The sequence below is a fragment of the Hydra viridissima genome, unplaced genomic scaffold (genome assembly GCF_058129835.1).
Source record: "Hydra viridissima isolate aposymbiotic clone 2 unplaced genomic scaffold, HvirCarnegie_v1 scaffold_9, whole genome shotgun sequence".
In the NCBI taxonomy this organism is placed as follows: Eukaryota; Metazoa; Cnidaria; class Hydrozoa; order Anthoathecata; family Hydridae; genus Hydra; species Hydra viridissima.
In genome coordinates, this window is record NW_028324308.1 from 17944910 (window position 1) to 17968005 (window position 23096).

The 23096-nt window shown below is 27.9% G+C and overlaps 1 protein-coding gene and 1 long non-coding RNA gene across 6 annotated transcripts; one reads left to right on the forward strand and one right to left on the reverse strand.

The window, feature by feature from the left end:
* Positions 1-1955: 1955 nt before the first annotated feature.
* Positions 1956-9329, reverse strand: LOC149884385 (uncharacterized). 4 transcript variants are annotated; one of them, XR_016455863.1, is made up of 8 exons: positions 5833-9329; positions 3903-3927; positions 3615-3658; positions 3343-3369; positions 3160-3205; positions 2970-3063; positions 2669-2689; positions 1956-2189 (listed from the first exon to the last, which is right to left on the reverse strand). It is a non-coding gene; the product is annotated as an uncharacterized LOC149884385 (long non-coding RNA). The 4 variants fall into 4 exon arrangements; XR_016455864.1 differs by having other exon boundaries at positions 3175-3205; positions 5833-9327; XR_016455865.1 differs by lacking the exon at positions 3160-3205 and having other exon boundaries at positions 5833-8962.
* A 125-nt stretch (positions 9330-9454) lies between these two features.
* Positions 9455-13839, forward strand: LOC149884386 (uncharacterized). 2 transcript variants are annotated; one of them, XM_090098465.1, is made up of 5 exons: positions 9874-10622; positions 11633-11695; positions 12300-12476; positions 13073-13171; positions 13652-13839. In XM_090098465.1, the coding sequence occupies exons 1-5, from the start codon at positions 10607-10609 to the stop codon at positions 13672-13674; spliced, it is 378 nt and encodes a 125-aa protein (XP_089954591.1). In that variant the 5' UTR covers positions 9874-10606; the 3' UTR covers positions 13675-13839. The 2 variants fall into 2 exon arrangements, with proteins under 2 accessions (XP_089954592.1, XP_089954591.1); XM_090098466.1 differs by lacking the exon at positions 11633-11695 and having other exon boundaries at positions 9455-10622.
* Positions 13840-23096: the final 9257 nt, after the last annotated feature.

Consider the following 23096-nt stretch of genomic DNA (forward strand, 5'->3'; position numbering starts at 1 on the left):
GATCTTTCGAATATGAAAGATTTAAATGACGTAGTTTCCAGTTTTGCGAACAATTTAAAAAGTTGCAAATCTAAGTGGGATAAAAGTATTTTGATATTACAAAAAAAAGGTAAAAACACCCCAGAAAGTTACAAAATTTTAAAAGAACATTCGGAATTTATTTTATCCTCGGTAAAAAACTATATGCAAATATTACAATTGGAGGAAGTAATGCTTTTTCTACCGATAAATTTGTTTTTAAGACCACTGCAAGACATCTGCAAATTCCATTTACTTATCGCTCACCAAAAAAAAGAATTTTTGTTAAACATTGTTCCAAATCTTTTTGAAGAACATGCAGAGGTAAACCTTCTTAATAATATGTCAAGAAAAAATTTTATGTACGTAGGTGTTTCAAATCTTTGTTGCTATGATTGCAGCTTAATTCTCGGCGAAAATGTAAAGCATAGAGGAACACATGGTTTAACAAACCAAAGACATTCTGAATCAGTTTCTGTTGAATCAGAAGATTACAAAATGAGCAGTGAACTATCGTCCGATGAAGAACTTGAAAACGGATTTTTAAGAAAGATAAAAGAACGTTACAGATTGTTCGAATGTGAACAAGAAGTTAATGATTTATCTCAACGATTTTATTTTTTATTAATTTTTATGTTTTTTTTAATACTGATTTACTACAATTTTTGTTATTTAAAAAGCTAAATTGATGCTAAACTGATTTTTTCAGTCTTTTTTCACTTATTTTTTTTTTAATTTGGTGATTTTTAATTTAATGATTTGATGATTTTTAGTTTGATGATTTTTAATTTTTTTTAATTTTTTAATTAATTTTACCTCTTACCAAGTAAACCAAACGGTTTAAAAGTAGAGTTAGTATTTTATAAAGTCAGTGCCACTCTCTCTAAACCCTATTTCACATATTATTATTATTATTAAAATAAGTTTTATATTATTAACAAAGAGTTTCATTATAGAATATTGTGTTTAAAACCTCCCCAGGTCATTGTATTCAATTAAAGAAGTAGTCATTTTTAACCCATGAAACTTCGCGTTTATCTACTATAAAAAGGAGCAAATGAATTCCTGTGTTGGCTGTTCTAGCGAGCTGGTTTCTTAGCGCAGAGCAATTGATTTGCACAGACATCTTTATTGCACTTACATTGAGCGGGCACAGTACGGTCGTCAGGGTTGCGAGATAGGCCACTTAGTCGCCAAATCCGTGAATCTGGCCACCGTAAAAAGTAATTGGCTTATCGGCAATTTAGATATGTTTGGTTTTTTTATTCCATTATTTTATTTCCTAAAATGATTATTATAGGGTTAGCGTTCTATCGGATGATGCAAAATAACATTTTGAAAATTTAAAAAAACGCAGACCTAGAATGTTTTTATTTGCTCGTACGCATGCGTTTAAAATGAAAAACTACCACGCTGGATTTTTATTAAACGAGTTTTTAGTTTTTCTCCCAAAAAAATTATCAAATGTTTGATTTGGTTGCACAATGTTAAAAGCAAGCGAGGGGCCTACATTACCAAAATACTTGTTATATTCTTGACATATATTTGTTTCGCTTGTTAAAATTTTTTTTTTTTTTTTATCGGAAACTAGTTTTTGTAATAAGCAAGTGTACTTCTTTTTTTCTTTTTCTGTTAGTCCATTTTTAACAGCCCATTTTACTAACAAGTCTTTTTAAATTTTGCATTATATATATATATATATATATATATATATATATATATATATATATATATATATATATATATATATATATATATAATTCTACTGCAGTGTTGGCAATAAAGATATTCTGCATTTTTAAAGTTTAGATCCTTGAAGAGTGGTAACGTTTTTAGTGTCTGTATATTATTCCTTTTTTTTTGCTGACTCAGATGTATTTTTCAAAGTTAAGATAAAAGCACAAAAGTAGGTGAACAATATAAAAACAGAATTTTTTCACATGTAAATACTAATTTTTTCAGTATCAACATTATTTTACTACATTAAACCTAGCAGTAGTGGTTCTCCACGACACCTCTTTCCCGCCCGCCTCGACCACCTCAAAGACGTGACATGTTGCGGAAATTAGGAAAATCTGCCCCGCCATTTCGCCTCCAAACCTCGAAGGCACAGCGAGAATTTGGCCCGTGGTGCTCTTGTCGCCAACTTTGAAAATCAGCCCGTGTAAGTCCTACAAAACGTAAAAAATGCAAAAGAGTAAGAAATCATAAGACAAAACTAAAAGTAAAATAAGTTAAAAAATGACACACGTTTCTCTTGTGGTTTGTAAATCTATTCTTGTGGTCCTTAAATAAACTTTTTGTTTAAACATTTGCTTACTATTCAAATTTTATTATGAATATTATAATTTTCTTTATACTTAATCTACTCATTTTAATCTAGCTTATACAGATTTCTAAAGGTTTTTAATTTGTAGATACCAGTAATGCAAACACATTTCAAATACATTGGAATAACTAAACTAATGATTCATAACTTAAAAAGTAAAATGAGAAAATAAATTTAGCAAACCAAACAAACTTATTCTTTTTTTTTAAGGTAATGATGGGCTCTTGAGGATAATAAAGCTCAACAAACTGTAACTCGTTTAATAGTAACTTAATAACGTTCAGAATATTTAATATATAAAATAAACAGATTTATTTTTACCCAGGATTGCTTCTCTTTTAGCTAAAAAGAAAATATTTTGCTTTTATGCAATTTTGTACAATATTTTTAGCAAAATTAGTAAATTAGCTAAAATTGCAATATATACTAGGTACCCAACTCACCCTTTTTTCGAACTATAAACAAAAGTACATTTTAAACTAAATTAGTAATTTTAACATAAAACAAAAAATATATATTAAAATAGATAATTAATTTTAACAACTGGTAATATTCAAACTAATTGTAAAAACATATTGTGAATATGCTTAAATAGAAGTAAAAAAGTGAGTCCAAAATATACTTGATTAATTCGAAAGCAACCAATTTTTTAACATTCATGTATTCCCACTTGTGCGGTTTGGATGGTCTTACATAATGCCATATCATAATTGATACTACAGAAGAGTAAAAGCATTTTTTTACAACCAGAGAACCCTTCTTGAATTTTACCTGTTTTGCAGATAAAGGAGTATTTTATCACGTTATCCTACCATTAAAAAGATTACCGTCCGAGGTTAACGTGAAACTCCTCCTCACCTTAAATAAAATTGAAATTAAGGTTTTATATTATAGTTTCTTTTCTGCCTTCACTTTTCTCCCCCACCAAAAAAAAAAAAACGAAGTAGACTTTAAAGGGTAAATAAGTAACAGATTAACAATATGAAAATTATTACCTTGCTTGATTTGCATTTCTTTTAAAGCTAAATGTGAAAGGAAGATCAAAAATTTTAAAAATAAAACTCATTTAAACCTCCAAATTTTATGATCATAAAGCTTACTTATTTCATCTTCTTCCGCTGAATATAAACAGGTTTTATTTAAAAAAAGGTCAGTAGAGAAAAAATAAAAGTGCATGAAAAATTTAAATGAAAGGAATAATGCAAAAGTATTTTATCATTTAAAACAAAAAATCTTAAGATATAAATCTTTTGCAGATATTTCATACCTGCAAACTGTTGACAAATCTTCTTGTTCTTTTCTCAGCAACATCTAAAGCAAAAAATAAGAATTAAAAAAAGTATTATACTTTGATAATAAATAACTAAATAAATATTAAAAAAATTTGTTAACAGTTTAAATAAATACATAACTTAAAATTACAGAGTATTGCTTTTCTTTTTTTGACAAAACAAAATAGTTTTAAATCTTTGATGCAATATATTACATGTTTTGTTTTATATCATATATACAACTATATTTCAGACAAAATTATTAACAAAAACTCCAACATTACCTTACTAACTCATCTCGTTTGCAAGCTAAAAATAATAATAATAAAAAAAGATTTCTAAATAAACTGTAATATGAATCTGGCTTTTTTTAGAAACTAAATGAATAATTAGCAAATACCTGCTCTCTCTCTCTCTGTCTCTCTATCTCACTCTCTCTCTTTATATATATATATATATATATATATATATATATATATATATATATATATATATATATTATATACAAAAACTCTATAAAAATGGTGAATGCAAAATAATGAAAACCTAGTGGATCTCACAATTGACTTTAATGAAGTCAACTTTTCATTAGTTTGCATTATAACATCATTGGTTGTCATTATAACTTTTTAACTAAAATTAACATAAACAATTAGTTTTATGAAATATTACAAACAATATTAATAATATATACCATTGTTTAATTTCTCAATGATTTTTAAACATTTAACATAAATGTATGTAATGTTACATAAAGACACACAAACAGATATATATATATATATATATATATATATATATATATATATATATATATATATATATATATGTATATATGTACACACATATATATATGTTACATTATTTACATAATTATATATACATGTAAATAATTCTAAATGTATAAATACATAATAACTTATATTTATCAAAGTTATTATGTATGTACACATATGAATAAATATTTATACATATAAATATTTGTGTTATATTTATATATAATACAAAATGTGTATAAAATGTATAAAAAATGTGTATACACATATAAACGAATGTCTACATATATACATATATATACACATATATATATAATATCTAAATATGCTATAAAGATATATATATATCATATATACATATGCTATATATAAATTTATATAGCATATGTATATATTATATGTGTATATATAATAAATAATATTTGAATATATTATATATATAACCACAAGTAGCCTCCTCATTTGTAGTGGCCTTAAAAGCCTTGGGGAGGTGAGTAGCATATATATATATATACATATATATATATATATATATATATATATATATATATATATATATATATATATATATATATATAATTTGCATATGAACTTTATGTAATTGTATATATATATATATAATTATATATATATATATATATATAGATATAGATATTTACTTTTGAAATTCACTTTCACCGCTATGCGGTCAGAAACTTTGAAAAGTTAACATGTAGTTGTAACTCTTTCCGGAAAACTTTGAACCATGTTCAGATAACACTAATGTAACTAGGTACTTTGGCCGTACATAGGTTTCCAAATAATATTTACTAGGTTGTTGCACATTCTCATCCAGAAAAATTCGTGCAATTACCAAAATTCAATCAAGTATTTAAGAAGAGCTCTTTTCTAATTGAGATACCAAAATGTTTTGGGAACCCAAATGTTTTGGGAAAGCAGTGTGGTTAGGTTGATTTTTTATATGTAAGATGCGTTTCTGAGGTTTTCTCTAATGAAATCATGCAAAGAAGATTAAAAATCACAAATTCAATTTTTGAAAATACGCTTGCAGTCAATGCACAAACATTTAACTGTTTATTCTTTTGCCAGAGATAAAAGAAATTTTAGCTTTTATAGCTACAGGCTTGTTTATCTCAGACCCAGTTTCATTGAATTTGTGATTTTGGCAATATAATCTTGACAAAGGCTAATTACTGCGTTTTTAACGCTAATTCGCCAATATTTCGTATGTCATGTCTTGCTCATTTATTCAAAATAAGTTGACTGTACTTGGGTGGTATTCTCGGCAACTTTGAAAAAATGCCTTACAATTGAAAAGGAAAGTTTATTAATTTATATAATATAATATACTGAATGAGAGAAAAAAGATTTTCGAATAAAGTTAAAGTTATTTACAATCGTCCCTGGTAAATAATTCAAAGAAAAATTTGTAATTCACCTGTGGTTGTTGCCATCGTCTATCAAATTTCACTTTGAATACATAAATCATGCAATCAGTGAAACCCGACTTTAAGTAAGATTTTCGTTTTATTGTTTTGTTATCTTCCTATCATTTCAATAAGTTACTAGGAAATCTTTGACATGTAAGGAATTTGTTCACAAAACTTCTTTTTCAAACGATCCTTATATAGAGGTTCTGAGAACATTGTGACAATATTTATGTGAAAATGAAAATAATAAGATTTGTCTTAATTAAAATTCCGACTCCTGCAGCTCCTTTTAGGAAAAAAGGTATTTGATGATAAGAAAAGCTAATGCTGCATTTGTTAGTTCTACAAAAAAAGAGATTTGTTAATGTTTAATTTCAATTAATTGATATCAAAGAATTTTATTTTTCTAAAATATTTTTAAAATGCTGTGAAAGTATTTTTTAAGCATTTTCAAAGACACAATCTTAATCACCGAAGCAGAGGAAAACATTCGCTGCGTAAAAGTGGGTATCTTTTGAGTACGTTTCTCTTTCAGTTAGACATTTATTTGAGGCTTTTACAATTTAGCAAAATCAAATAATTTTTTTAGATAACACTGAGCTATAAGTAACAATTCTATTAACAATTACAATCGCAACAAATCTCGTTTTCGGAATTTCTGCCAAAAATTTCCTATTATTTAAAACTATTATTCAATCTACGGATTGTTCGTCGTGTTTAGGAAAATCAACGCAATATATCTGCATGTTCCAAATATCGCAATTTCTTAAATTGCGATATTTGGAACATGCAGATATATTGTTATGTTTAATGTGCTATGGCGATACATTGAAAATTTTCTATTTGTCATACAGAAAAAAGCACGATGATAAAAACTTGGTCAAATAACCTAAAAGTTATTAATAATTCTTTTATTCTTTTTCTAAGAAAAGCGGGCATGTCGAAACCGAAACTTGCTGCATAAGATTAGTACATTCGTAATAATCCTATAAAATATTTTACATTTATAACAACAGATAGTTAACAAATGGGAAAAATGATCCAAGATTAAAGTTTAAATAAAACCAATTATATAGAAAAATGCCTTCTTCATTTAGTAACGAAAATTCTTCAGAGTTTCATTTAGTAAAATATAGATGAATAGAGAATTGAGACAAGAAAAAAAATCAAAAAAATTTTTTAAAAAGGTAAAATGTTAAATTTCTTTATAAAAATTGAATGCTTAAATTGAAACTTCTTTTTATTGTGAAGTAGAAAATAAGGAATTTTATTTTTAAGGTAAGCCTTTTATTTTTATTTTTTTACAGTCGTTTTAGAATATAAGTCAGTTAAAAATGTTCACATTTTATTTATGCTTTAAAAAATTTGTTCAATTTATTGTACCTGGATCAGTTAAACTATTGTTTAAAATGCATTTAAAAACATCAATCTAAAAAAACATCAGCATTTTCACCAACGACAGCAGAATGCGGAAACCAATGACGAGGTATCTTTTGTTACCATTAACTGTCCGAGCACTGATAAACCATTGAAACCTTCGATAAAAATAACTTTTACCACTTTTTTTTTGCAGAGATAGTTAAAGTTATTAGTGTAAGGGTTAAAGTTATTAGTGTGTGCTCTCCACAGACCTCTTTTTTATTATATATTCTGTCGGTGGAGCAGCATAAACACTCTTGTATATGTACTAGTTTAAATACATAGTCTCTCCAAATGATCAGTTTCAATCCTCGAGATTTAACATTAAAAGATTAAAGAAAAAGTTTATGAAGAGTTAAGAAAAGTTGTTGAACATTGAGTAAATGGAGCATGTTATTTGTGATTTTGTTAAAAAAGATTTGATAGAATTGGAATTTAATTGTTGAAGGTGTTGATTCTGACAAAAATTCGATTTTATTCTGAGTTGTTGTTCATATCTATTTAAAAATGGCTGCCGCGTTAGGAAGGAAAGTAGCGAGGAGGAGAGCGTTACGAGTAAGTTTAGGAAATTTGTTGAGCGAAATAAGAGAGGAATTAGAGAGTGAGGAGTTTAACCATGCCAATTAACAGGCTTAAAAGTAATTTAATCGAGAGTTACGACAGATGTGGTGTTTTTGGGTTTTTCAATACAAATGTGGTGTTTCCCATTTGTATTGAAAACATTGATAGTTAGAAAGACAAAATTTTGAAATATGACCTAATTTTAAACAGATGAAACGTCTCTTTTGTTGTTTTAGAATTTCAATTCTTGAGTTTAAATTCGTAACTTGTAAACAATGAGAAGGCTTATGATTTTCTAAACAAAACACATATTTTAAAATTCATTGTTCTGGTGCTCTTTTATTTTGTGTATGAAAACCTGATATAGTAAAGTTGTTCTTGTTTCTAAAATTATGAGAAAAATTTTGCTGTGCATTTTTGTTTAAAGAATCGTATTTCAAGTTTTTATACTCGTTTTTATCATAACATGACTTTAAAACATATTTGACGAAATGCTCCTTAGCTTGTAATTCTTCATTGTAAAATTTTAAAAGACTATCTAAAGTCCACAACTCTCCGGCAAGTTTTCTAGAAATTAAAATTAAAAGTTCATCTGACAGTTTCTCCTTATGGATAGGAATTAACAAACAGCTGTAAGTTGTTGTCTCTATTTTTAGGGATATAAGATTACTTACACAGCTCTCTATATCAGTATAAAGTTTTCTTAGTTCTTCTAAGATCATGGAAATCTTTCACTTTTTTTACTTTTAACAAAGAATCCATATGTACTGAAATTAAAACTTGTGAATTCCCTACTAGTCAAGATTTCAATTACCTCTTTATAATTTTCTGAACTAAGTGAATGACCAGAAATAGTAGGCTATGCTTGGCCAGACAAACATTTTTCTTAGATAGTCAAATCGATCTATATCACTTAATCCTTCATGCCTATGAGTTGATAAATTTAATTGATCCCACGAACCCTGCCAATCTACGGGATTCCCATTAAAAATTTGCAATTCTAACTCAGATAAAATACACTTAGATTGATTTAAAATTTTACCAGAACCTTTTTCTGATTCATTTATTTTTATTCTTTTTAATAATTAAATCTCGAGGATTGAAACTGATCATTTGGAGAGACTATGTATTTAAACTAGTACATATACAAGAGTGTTTATGCTGCTCCACCGACAGAATATATAATAAAAAAGAGGTCTGTGGAGAGCACACACTAATAACTTTAACCCTTACACTAATAACTTTAACTATCTCTGCAAAAAAAAAGTGGTAAAAGTTATTTTTATCGAAGGTTTCAATGGTTTATCAGTGCTCGGACAGTTAATGGTAACAAAAGATACCTCGTCATTGGTTTCCGCATTCTGCTGTCGTTGGTGAAAATGCTGATGTTTTTTTAGATTGATGTTTTTAAATGCATTTTAAACAATAGTTTAACTGATCCAGGTACAATAAATTGAACAAATTTTTTAAAGCATAAATAAAATGTGAACATTTTTAACTGACTTATATTCTAAAACGACTGTAAAAAAATAAAAATAAAAGGCTTACCTTAAAAATAAAATTCCTTATTTTCTACTTCACAATAAAAAGAAGTTTCAATTTAAGCATTCAATTTTTATAAAGAAATTTAACATTTTACCTTTTTAAAAAATTTTTTTGATTTTTTTTCTTGTCTCAATTCTCTATTCATCTATATTTTACTAAATGAAACTCTGAAGAATTTTCGTTACTAAATGAAGAAGGCATTTTTCTATATAATTGGTTTTATTTAAACTTTAATCTTGGATCATTTTTCCCATTTGTTAACTATCTGTTGTTATAAATGTAAAATATTTTATAGGATTATTACGAATGTACTAATCTTATGCAGCAAGTTTCGGTTTCGACATGCCCGCTTTTCTTAGAAAAAGAATAAAAGAATTATTAATAACTTTTAGGTTATTTGACCAAGTTTTTATCATCGTGCTTTTTTCTGTATGACAAATAGAAAATTTTCAATGTATCGCCATAGCACATTAAACATAACAATATATCTGCATGTTCCAAATATCGCAATTTAAGAAATTGCGATATTTGGAACATGCAGATATATTGCGTTGATTTTCCTAAACACGACGAACAATCCGTAGATTGAATAATAGTTTTAAATAATAGGAAATTTTTGGCAGAAATTCCGAAAACGAGATTTGTTGCGATTGTAATTGTTAATAGAATTGTTACTTATAGCTCAGTGTTATCTAAAAAAATTATTTGATTTTGCTAAATTGTAAAAGCCTCAAATAAATGTCTAACTGAAAGAGAAACGTACTCAAAAGATACCCACTTTTACGCAGCGAATGTTTTCCTCTGCTTCGGTGATTAAGATTGTGTCTTTGAAAATGCTTAAAAAATACTTTCACAGCATTTTAAAAATATTTTAGAAAAATAAAATTCTTTGATATCAATTAATTGAAATTAAACATTAACAAATCTCTTTTTTTGTAGAACTAACAAATGCAGCATTAGCTTTTCTTATCATCAAATACCTTTTTTCCTAAAAGGAGCTGCAGGAGTCGGAATTTTAATTAAGACAAATCTTATTATTTTCATTTTCACATAAATATTGTCACAATGTTCTCAGAACCTCTATATAAGGATCGTTTGAAAAAGAAGTTTTGTGAACAAATTCCTTACATGTCAAAGATTTCCTAGTAACTTATTGAAATGATAGGAAGATAACAAAACAATAAAACGAAAATCTTACTTAAAGTCGGGTTTCACTGATTGCATGATTTATGTATTCAAAGTGAAATTTGATAGACGATGGCAACAACCACAGGTGAATTACAAATTTTTCTTTGAATTATTTACCAGGGACGATTGTAAATAACTTTAACTTTATTCGAAAATCTTTTTTCTCTCATTCAGTATATTATATTATATAAATTAATAAACTTTCCTTTTCAATTGTAAGGCATTTTTTCAAAGTTGCCGAGAATACCACCCAAGTACAGTCAACTTATTTTGAATAAATGAGCAAGACATGACATACGAAATATTGGCGAATTAGCGTTAAAAACGCAGTAATTAGCCTTTGTCAAGATTATATTGCCAAAATCACAAATTCAATGAAACTGGGTCTGAGATAAACAAGCCTGTAGCTATAAAAGCTAAAATTTCTTTTATCTCTGGCAAAAGAATAAACAGTTAAATGTTTGTGCATTGACTGCAAGCGTATTTTCAAAAATTGAATTTGTGATTTTTAATCTTCTTTGCATGATTTCATTAGAGAAAACCTCAGAAACGCATCTTACATATAAAAAATCAACCTAACCACACTGCTTTCCCAAAACATTTGGGTTCCCAAAACATTTTGGTATCTCAATTAGAAAAGAGCTCTTCTTAAATACTTGATTGAATTTTGGTAATTGCACGAATTTTTCTGGATGAGAATGTGCAACAACCTAGTAAATATTATTTGGAAACCTATGTACGGCCAAAGTACCTAGTTACATTAGTGTTATCTGAACATGGTTCAAAGTTTTCCGGAAAGAGTTACAACTACATGTTAACTTTTCAAAGTTTCTGACCGCATAGCGGTGAAAGTGAATTTCAAAAGTAAATATCTATATCTATATATATATATATATAATTATATATATATATATATACAATTACATAAAGTTCATATGCAAATTATATATATATATATATATATATATATATATATATATATATATATATATATATATATATATATATATATATATATATATATATATATATATATAATTTGCATATGAACTTTATGTAATTGTAATTTAAGAAATTTTTTTTTTTTAAATTTAGGATATCAAAGAATTGCACTGATTAGTGGTTTTTTATTAGCACTTGTTGTGGTTGTATCAGGAAGTATGTTTAGAGATATTATTCCCTACTATTTTAAAATCTCACTATTTTTCATAACATTTTAATATTTTCATAACATCTTGAAAGTTTGAAGCTTTATATACACTTTATTTCAGCGTAAAGAAATTAGTTTCCGCTAGTTATTTGTTTATAGTGGAATATTCTTTTTGTTGAAACACAAATTGTTTATCATTAGAACGATTCTCACAATGAAATTTGTATACTTTGTCACAACAGCATATCCTAACAATGCAAAAGTGTGGCTGCTGTGACAGATCTCCACAGTATCAATCCTTTAAAAATCTTTACTTGTTAATGAACTTGCTTTATTCCAGTTGCAATTTATTTCCGTGCTTATCTTGAGTACCTCTTGGGTAAGACAATATATATTGCGCAATAATAATCAAAGTAAAAAAATACTTTACCAAATAAAGTTAAAGACTGAAATATTAGGTGCTTTTTATTCAAAGCCATCCAAAAAAAACTTTATTATACTTTTTTTTAAATGCTCTTCTATTTTTTACAATCAACATGGAGTGAGTAAGCATATAGTTAGTTACTATTGGGTACCTGTTAGTTCATTTATGACGCTTATTTCTTCTTTCAGGCTTCCTGACAAGCTGGAATTCTTGGAGCCAATGCTCCACCACCTGTAATGGCGGCTCATACGATACACCAAAATCAATTAGGATCCGATACTGCATCAATCGGCTTTATTATGGGGACGATTGCGATGGTGCAGTTCTGGTTGAAAATCAATACTGCACTCTTTATAACTGTCCAGGTATATTTTATACTTAACGAGATAAGTTTAAACAGCTAATTACCTTTTTATAAAACATTTTTCAACAAAAAAGTTTTACTTCTTTTACTTCCAAATTCTTTGTAAATTGGTTTTGATGATTGACTCGGATAGTTCTTTATTATTTAACCTATTATAACTTTCTGGATAATAAAATATTTTTCAACAAATATTTTTTGCTAAGAAAACTACTAACATTTAATTAAGTCTTCTGATAAACCAAAAGTGATTTGCATTAAATATTTGTTTCAGTTTTCAGCAGCACAAACAAATTAAGATTATTTAATATAAACAAAAATTTAACCATTTCATTTTTTTCAATTTCAGTTACTTTTTTTCATACAATGTTTGCTTATATTTGCATTACCTTTTTGGTAATAAATCAAATTAATATTTAGTTGATTTAAAATGCCAAATATTTCTTTACAAAAAGTGTTTAATTTAGTTAACACTAACGATTACTGAAATTTAGATATAAGAAAACTATTTTTCGATTTTTTTTTTCACGTGATTACATTTAACTTGACACTGAGTTTTTTTATCCAAGAAAGATATTTTATAATAAGTTGATTTTCTAGGGATCAGTGATAAAAAAGACACTGAAGTCAAAAGTTCAAATGTTGTTTATATAGCTATTGGGGTCCCAATAGGGATTGTTGTTTTTTGTTGCCTTTGTTGTAAGTATGTTTTTGCAAATTTTTTATTTCTTGATCTTTATTCTTTGAGATTTAAATTGAGCCATTAGCAAAAGGTTTAACCCTAACCAAGCAGCAACAGTTGAAAAAGTTTTTTTCTTCTTCATTATCTTTTCTTCAATATCCAGATGAGATTGAGATGGCATCAGATTGCATGAGTTTGTGTATAGCATAATCTTTACATGGTTGTTTAAATGACAAATAATTATTATCGCAGCAATATAGTTAGGTTGCTGCTATAATAATCAAAACTGATCAGGCTGTTACAGCTAGCAAACTCCGGCTATTTTTATTTATTTTTATTTTTTACTAACCTTACAACTAGGTACTTGCTTTTAATTGTACACTGTATCAGAAAATATCATCTATGTTAAAAAAAAAAAAAAAAAAAATAGATCGGGGTTGGATTATAACTTGTTTGATTAAGAGTTGCATATTTGTAAGCTTATTTATTTTTCGTAGGTATATACGGCTATGCTTGTTGATGGAAATGTTTTCAGTATTTGGACTGTATTTCTTTGCTAACTTACCAACAATTGTAATTCTTAAATTATAACAACTGTTAAACTTATGTCAGCGTTTATGAAAAAATGTAATAACGATTGTAAAATTTTTTTTCCTGATTGTTCTGACGTTAGCAGAAAAGCTCCAAATGATTTTCCCTTTTTGTCTTTTGCCCATTTTTTTTTGAAAATTTGCTCAGTGTGCAACGTATTATTTTTACTTTCGCTTGTTAAAAGAGAAGTAGTTAATGGTAACTGCACGTTGTAAATACAATGATATTTATATAGTTATGTAAATATACTAAGTTTGTCTAATGATTCAGTTGAAAAAAAAAAGTTGTTCAGTGACTTGCTAGACTAAACATGGGAATTAAAAAGTAAATTATTTTCTGAAAAGAGATATAAGGAATTCTTATTCTAAACATTATGAGCTAAAGATTAATGTAAAAAGTATGACAACACGCCAATATTTTGACAAGAAGATAAGTTTGCATATATTTTTATGACATCTTTATAACAGAATTCAAGGAGAATTGCATAACATCATTTACAAAAAATGTGCTTTGAATTTACCACTAACCCAGCCAACCAAAACATATGGGTACCGTATGGGATTTGTCCGGTAATCTGGTATGGGATACATAGGGGCTTTATTCGCGGGATCTGTCTGAGACCCGTATGGGAAATAAATAAAAAATTGATATTGAGGCAGATTTGAAAAAGTAATATTTAAATTAAAATGGTTTGGCGCTTACCGCTCTGCAATATGTGTTATTTCTTATTTCTTTTGTTGTATTTTGTTTAAAGTTATCATATTCATAAATTGCTTATGCAATTGTTCATGATTGCATTAATTCTTTTCTTTTACATTTGCAAATAATTTTCTGAAAAAATGTTTACGGTTTATGTATCGTAAATGTGAATAAATATGTATAAAAGAAAATTGAAAATAATGATATCAATTATATATTATATTTGATATCAAATGTAATATTATATATTATATTTAAGTTTTTGTTTTGTTTTACTGGAAGACTTCCAGCAAAACAAAACAAAAACTCAAAAAAAGGACACAGTAAAACAATTGTTAATAATAGTATTAAATTGCATTGAGGCATCCAGCCTGGAAGTTGTTAAGTCTCAATGATGGCCTTGAGAAGATTAAGTACTAAATATTTTCTGTTGATTTATAAAAAAGGTTTTTTTGTTATACATCAAATGTATTTTTACTAAAAATGATGTTGTATAGAAAAATTGGAATTTAAAACAAAGTGTTATACGATATGTAGATTATATTACAATTTTTTTTGGCAATAATATGCAAGTGTAAGTATAACTAAATAAAAACTTTAGTCATTAAAAATATTTTTTTATTTTTTACTTATATTTAAATATCATTTTCATCATACATTAAATTGTTTGTTATGAAATTTTTAATATTTAGTGAAATTTATTGATCAGACAATAAAAGTCTTAACTCTTTTAAATTTTCATTATTATGTTTGAACAATTTTATTTCATCTTTAAACACCTTTAGCCACACTAAGATTAATATAAAAAAAGGATTTGCGTTTCATAATTTATTATGAAACAAAAATATCTTTTTCACATATTTATATAAAGGAAATATATTTTTTTAAATCTACACAATTTCAGATTTCAATAATGTAAAAAGTACGACCCACCTTTGCTTTATGTATAAATAAGCAATTTTACCTTTTCAAAAATTCCAATCTTAGTAAAAAAAGAAAATTCGTTAAGTGATTTCCTATGACTTATAAAATTTATTATTCACATATAGTGCTACAATAAAAAAATAAAAAATTTTGAAAGTTTGATTTACCCTACTGTGTAATTAACTATAATTTTTATCATTTAGAAATTTAAATTCAAAGTATAATAATTTTATAGCTTATTTATTTGGAATGAGTTATTTTTATTCAAAACGTACAAAAAACAAAATATGTTAATAATAATATTAACTAATGTGTTAGAAAACTATAAAAGAATTTAAAAAGCAATAACAACCAATCAATATCAAAACTGTTTATCATCAGTGCAGCAATAGCTCGTCGTGTTGGTTTGACAAGGTTCTAACTGATCCGCGAGTAGTTTTGAGTAAATCAATGTTAAAAATTGTTATGTTCCTTCCATCAAAAATTATTAAAATCCATCGATAAAATTTTTTACTCATGATAACATAAGCATTTGCTATAAGTATTGCTATTTTTTATCAAAAAATGTTTCACTCTTCATAGAAAAATGAATACCCCCAAAATGCAGTTAGAACGTTGTCATAGTGAAACAATCATATTCTCACTATGACAAGGTTCTAACTGCTGTTTAACGGTAGTTAGAAACATGTTAGTTACTTCGAAATTTTGTGACTGAAGCAGTTAGTTACATTAAATTTTGTAACTGAAACAATAATATAATTAAAAAGCTAATTTTTATAAATTAGATTATTGTTTCAGTCACAAAACAAGGTTACAACATTTTGTTTACTCTTTTTTTTTTTTTTTTGTGCTACATTTTTTGGTACATTTTAAAATCATTACATTAAGTACAACCCTTAAAAATTTTTCATGTTTGTTTTATAGGTGAAGTACAACTTGATAGCAATCTCTATCCTCTAGAGGCATAAGCGGAAATGCAGCTTTAATATCTTTGTTTTTTAAGTCTGCAAGTTTCTTTGTACAATTTTGAATCTTTGGTTTTACATTCAAAACAGTGGAAGTTGATGGACTTGTTGCTGCATTCTTTCTGTTAGGTTTTTCATTGAACTTGAAATTCGCACAGCTCATAGGTCCATTGCGATCATGGCTAGATTTAAAATGTATAATGCGAGATGTTTAAGTAAATATTAGATCAGCAACGTTAGAAAAAGGAGCTGACTTGTAATTAAACAGCTTTACTATTACTGAATACTCCTTGAAGTCATGTGGTTTCATTTGAATGATACGACAAGGATTTTTTCTGTTAACTTGTTTCAACATCCCTATCAATCCAATTGGACTATAAAAATCTGTTTTCCTCATGAGCTTTTCAATATCGCTAAGGGCATGATCCACCTCTTGGACGCATGAATGAGCTGAAGGGAATATTTCATAGGAATATTTAATGTTAGGATTGTCTCTTAAAAAATGGAACACAGCCTATGATAATATACTATTCCGATTTTGAGGAACGCAGGAGTTGGACCAAGTAATTAACTCACTTACGTCGTTTTCCTCTGCCACATCACTCAAAACTTTGCAAAAGGCACTGGCAAGATTATTGCCGCTTCTTCCCGCCATTGATTCAGTCTATAATGCACAGTACACTTTTTTGGTTGTTGAAAAATAAGCTGTTAAATTACATAAGCTTAGCTTTCTCAGATAAAAAAGGGAACTAATTTCTGCATGCGGAGTCAATATAAAATTTTGAAGGTCAAAAAGTAAAACCGGAACATTTTTATCTTTTTTTTCTTTAGCTCGTATATCTCTCATTTCTTTTTTAAAAACTTGATGTCTTTCAAAGTCTTCTCTCAATTTTTCAGACATAGTATCAGTGTTTTCAGCAACTTTAAACTTCTCAAAAAGGTCGCATCTATCCTTTTTGGGAATGTGAAAACCAAGATTGAATTCGGTGGAGAAAATATGGTAGTAAATAGATTTTTTTACTGGCTCAACATTTTCGTTTATATATTTCTCTTTGTAAAGATTATACATTTTTGAAATATTAAGGTGTGACTCAAGGTATTCTCTATTGGTACTTACACGACAATGTGACTCAACTGTTGGAAAAGGTTTTGATGTGATCCCTAGCTGAGTTGGTGTACGTTTTGGTACACTGTGCAGTGTACGTTTTCCTTTCATGATATTACCTCGTAGATCTTGTGTAGGAGTATTTTTAACATCTTTGGTGTTGTGAGCTGTGTAAACTAGCTTTTGTGAAATTGACAGTGTAGTTAGGTTAAGTGTTTTGCAAACACGGACTTTTTCTCCTTTTACATGAAAAAAATAGGCGTAAATCCTTTTTGAAAAAAATTTGTTTTTCAACGTGGTCATCAGTTTTTATTTGCATTTTCACTAAACTTGTTTTCCTCGTGGTTTCTCTTTTAACTACGCAGCCTGGTTTTTATTATTGCTACAAAAACGTTTTATTACAAGTTGTTTAAATTTTAATATTACTGATATTTTTTATTTAACAAGTTAAAATAAGTTACTTTGTATGATCAACGTTCCAAAGTGCACATATATCAACTAAACGTTGTAGTTAAGTAAAGAAAAATGAAGAAGTATTGACTTAATTTTGGGGTAGGCACTGCAAAATATAGTTAGATCGACTTACCTTAAGGTAATGGCGCGGCAAATTGTACTTACATTGACTGCAGTAAGTTTGTAAATTTATTAATGCAAAAATAAAATTTAGCTGTTTATGAACAATCTTTTAATTACTTTAAAATAAAAAGATCATTTTAGCTCATAAATCCCCTTTTATTTTGAATTATAATAGTTCTATGATTTCTATGCTAATCGAATAATTTCTATGCTAATCGAAACTAATTTAATTAATTAAAAAATAATTTCTATGCTAATCGAAACCAGTATTTTGTTTCGCAATGTGACAGGTGTCCATTTGAGTAACGTTATAAAAAAGATTTTTTTAATTTTAAAATAATACCTTTAATGGTATTTTATTCTACATCGCTGTCAAATTAGAACACTTTTTCTTGATTTTCAGACCTATTTTTTATATTATTTTTTATGGGTATAAAATTCTCTATCATAATAATTAGTTAATAAAAACCAGCAAGAGATTATTAAGTTATTGTTAGTTAGAACCTTGTCAAACTAAATATTAGTTAAATAAAGTTGCAGATAGAACTTTGGCACTTTAGCAGTTTGCTTGTTTTGCGCTATATCGTTGTAAATTTCAGTTTATTTTGTTCATCATGATTTAAATAGCCTAATAAAATGATTAAGTCTATTTTGGCGAAAATGTCAGTTAGAACCTTGTCAAACCAACGCGACGAACTGTTGATTAAATACTTTATAAAACTAACATCTTCATCATGTAAAACAGAAGGTGAGTTTTTATCTGCATTGCTAGTTTGGTTAGCTAAGTATTTTTGATTGTCAGGAGTCAATTTCTCAGATTGTAAATTTTTACAAAAACAGCATTATTTTTTCAGAATCTGTTGATGATATAATTATGGATGTGAGCAACAACAGCAATCACGATGTCATCATTAAAAAATGTGAAAAAATTAATTACATCGATTCGTATTAAAATACATACATACTACTGTGTAATTAACTATAATTTTTATCATTTAGAAATTTAAATTCAAGTTATAATATTTTTATAGCTTATTTATTTGGAATGAGTTATTTTTATTCAAAAAGTACAAAAAACAATTTCAGAAATATTGAGTAGTGCATGTGTGAATATACCTAACTTGGATGTATCAACCTCACATGTTTCTCGAGCAAATAATGATAATTTGCCAATAAATATGGTAAAAATGTTAAGTTTTAATTAATTTTCAATAATTTGCCAATAAATATGGTAAAAATATCAAAAAATCCAATTAATTTGCCAATACTTGATAATGATGACCCCAATAGTCAGCTTGATGATTTATATAACACTGAAGAATATAATGACTTTCCAGAATGGGCAACTCAAATTTATGATGACAGTGATGAGGAGAATATTGACTTCACTGAAGAACTCAATGAAAGTGATACTTTGAAAGATAGGTTTAACATTTAATATTCTCATTGAAGAAAAAGATCGGGCTATTGAGCAGTGGTGCACGCTTAGTGTCGAGGTTCGATACCCGTGCGTAGCAGACGCGTGGTCAATTTTTTCTGAGCGTCTGTATTTGTAAATAGCTGCTAAATTTATGTCAATGTTTCTCTTTCATTTAGTTTTACGTTACTTTTCTTCATATTTAGTTAATTAATGCTGACATTTGATTTTTGATTTTTCAGTTTTTGGAAACATATCCTAAAGTTTCTGGTGAAAAAACTTGTTCACTAAACTTCAAATGTGAATCTCTTAGCAGAAATTTGAAGTGCTATGCTTTTAATTATGCTTTATTGCGAATTTTTTATTGATTTTGTAAAAAAAACTGTAAATAAGATCAAAGCGCCCCATAGTGCAGATCAAATGATTCATCTGCAGAAGTAGTATTGTTGTCTGCAATAGTTTTCAAGTAATCAACCATAAACCATAAAAAGGATCAAGGTGCCCCCATTTCCCCTATATCAAACAATTTGCCACTCACACTCGTTTCCAAACAACCGTCCTTGTCTAGTTTTAATTGACAACCACAGCTCTTCTCTTGATGCACCAGTTCTTGATTTTTGCATAGAAAATGGGATCACACTTTTATCCTTCCCAGCACAATGTAGCCATAAGCTATAACCATTGAATAGTGTTTACAATCCTTCTAAAAAGTTTAACTCAGCATGTGGTGCGTAAATAACTGTAAACAAACGACCTATGACTATCTATGATGTACCTGGTATACTAAGAACAGCACTTCTTAATCCAATAACTCCAAGGAACATAATGAGTGGCTTCCAAGTAACGGGAGTTTATCCATTTAACAGAGATATTTTTTCAGGAAGTGACTTTTTGATGTCGTATACATCAGATAAATCAGATTCTGATGTTGGTTTCTCCACTGCAAATTACAACACTTCCAAACAAACAAATCTTAATAAATCGATTGTCTCTCTGTCTACTTTAAAGGAAGAAATTTTTCCAGACCCTTTTCTTTTACCGACTCCTGAAGAAGTAAGGCCTTTGGAAAAAGCTAAGCCTAGAAAACAGAAAATAAATAGGCCTGAAATTTGGAAATAAATATCAGCTATATTGACAGATTACTCCTATTAAGAAAGCCTTAGAATATAAACAGAAGACATCAAAAGAAAAAAAAGAAAGGGCTTTAAAACAAAAAAATAAAACACATACTAAAAAACTTTTCTCTTCTAAAGTAGGTATCCAAATAGTTTTAAAACCAGCAAGATTCAATCTTGTCCAACTAGGAGAAAGAAGCCGAACAAGAAAGGTGAGGACTATGACATTGAAGATGAAATTGAAGATGCTTTTTGTCTTAGATGCCTCAAACCTTTCTCAAAAGACTTCCAAGTGCAGAGTGAATTCAGTGTTCATCTACCATCAGTGGGCACATTGGCCCAAGGAACATCATCTTAAAAAAAAAGCATTTTAAAAATATTCACAAACTTATATGAGCTTTTAGTGATACAGTTTTTTATGGTATATATTTTTAGGAACCTTCTCCATACCGAAACAAAATAAAACAGGAAAAGCGAAAAAGTTAGAAATCAAAACAAAAAGCGGGCCAACGTGCCCCGTTCTACCCTACTTGGGCAGAATTCTCAATATTTTTGAAAATTGCGTAACGATCATCTTGGTATGCCTTCTCGACGTCATCAACAGCAAAGCTTATTACGTTTGAAGCTCTGGTGGCATTCATTAAGATAAGACAAGCTGTCGATTAAACTTAACAGACAAGCTATTAGACTAGGGGTAAAAAGGCCCCCATAGAATGTCTTAAAGACAATTAGTTATAATCTCGAATGTACAACATTGATGAAAAGTTCTCAAAACTAACATGACATTTTCTGTCCGCTATCTTACTTAAAGTATAAGTTTAGTTTAAGGATTTTAAATAACAGCAATCTTAGCCATTGCAACTGAGGAATACATTCGCTACGAGGAATTGGAAATCAGAGAAGCACGTTTCTCATTCAGCGAGACATACATTTTTAAAGGGTTTTTACAATTTAGCAATAACAAATGATTATTTTAGATAATACTGAGCTATAACTATAACAAACTACTGAGCTTATTCTAAACTTTCACATTATTATATTTTTTGTTTCGAAATGAAACTTCTATTTCTGAAAGAACCAAACCAACAATTGTTTACCATTTTTACTTTATAATTCTCCGATATATTCGTCAAACCTGATAAAACAGATGCTCATTTTATAAATAGACCAGTAATAACAAAACTAAATAGGTTCGTTATCAATAAAAAGCTCAACAGTTACAACATTTTATGACAAATATTTTGTTTCAGTAAAAGTCATTATATGGAAAAATGTCATTTTTATTTAGCAAAGAAAACTTTTCAGAGTTTCAATAGTGAAATATAGATGATTTGAGAGTTGAGGCACGGAATAATATCAAAACAGTTTTTTAAAAAGGTAAAATGCTAAACTTCTTGAAGTATTATTTAAGGTATTGGTAAAATAAAAACTTCGTGTTTAAATTAAAACTGGTTTTCATCGTGAGGCAGAAATAAAGTTTGTTTTTTTTTTATTTAGGAAGGCCTTTTCTTTTTCTTTTTTTAGGTAAGCCTTGAATTTATAACTTTACAGTCGTTTTAGAATACAAGTCAGCTAAAAATTTTCACATTTTGTTTACGCTTTAAAAACTTTGTTCATTTTATTGTACCTGGATCAGTTAAACTATTGTTTAAAATGCATTTAAAAACATCAATCTTAAAACATCAGCATTTTCACTAAATGGTGACATTTGCAAAGTTTATAAAAATTTTCACATTTTGTTTACGCTTTAAAAACTTTGTTCATTTTATTGTACCTGGCTAATTTTTGTTATTTTTTCTGCAATGAGTAATTTTTCTTAGATTCATTGCATATAAAATACATGGCTATTCTTCTTTTCCAGCTCTTTTTTTAAAAAAACGGTCTTTGTTCAATTTATCAGAAGAGGCAGAGGTTCCGCTTGCTTTCCTATAATCATATGTCTTCTGTCAAAATCCACAAATATTATTTGTTTCTCGTTCCAACGTCTATTCATCATTTATAAAACACAATGATTATTTTATTCAAAAAAAAGAGATTTCATTTAAATCATGTTCTGAAATAATAAAGTTCAAGTAAAGTCAATCATAATAAACCTGGAATGTGTTTCATGTTTATGAATGTTATATCAGTTTCGTTTCAATTGTAATTTATTTTTGTATTTTTCAACATTAGAAATGGAAAACAAGCCTGAGGCTAATTTTTCACAACCTGTATCGTACTCTGAAAATGGTAATGGTTATAACTTGATATTGCGATTCTCCAAAACGCCAATGACTGTATATATCCTTAAACCCACCATTAAAATATGATTTTTTTTTTTCAGTACCTTTAAACACAGCTCCTCCGCCTTACTCCGTTCAATCTCAGCAGCAGCAACAAGTTGTTGGAGATGCACTTACTTTTCCACAAGTTCAGCAAATGACTGTGGGATCTTTTTCTCAGTTTGTTATTCCTCAAAATCCTTACCCTATGATATTGAGCAACCCTCAGTGTACAAGCCCTCAGTTTCTATTCCCTCAAACCCATTATCCGATGGGATTTAATGCACCT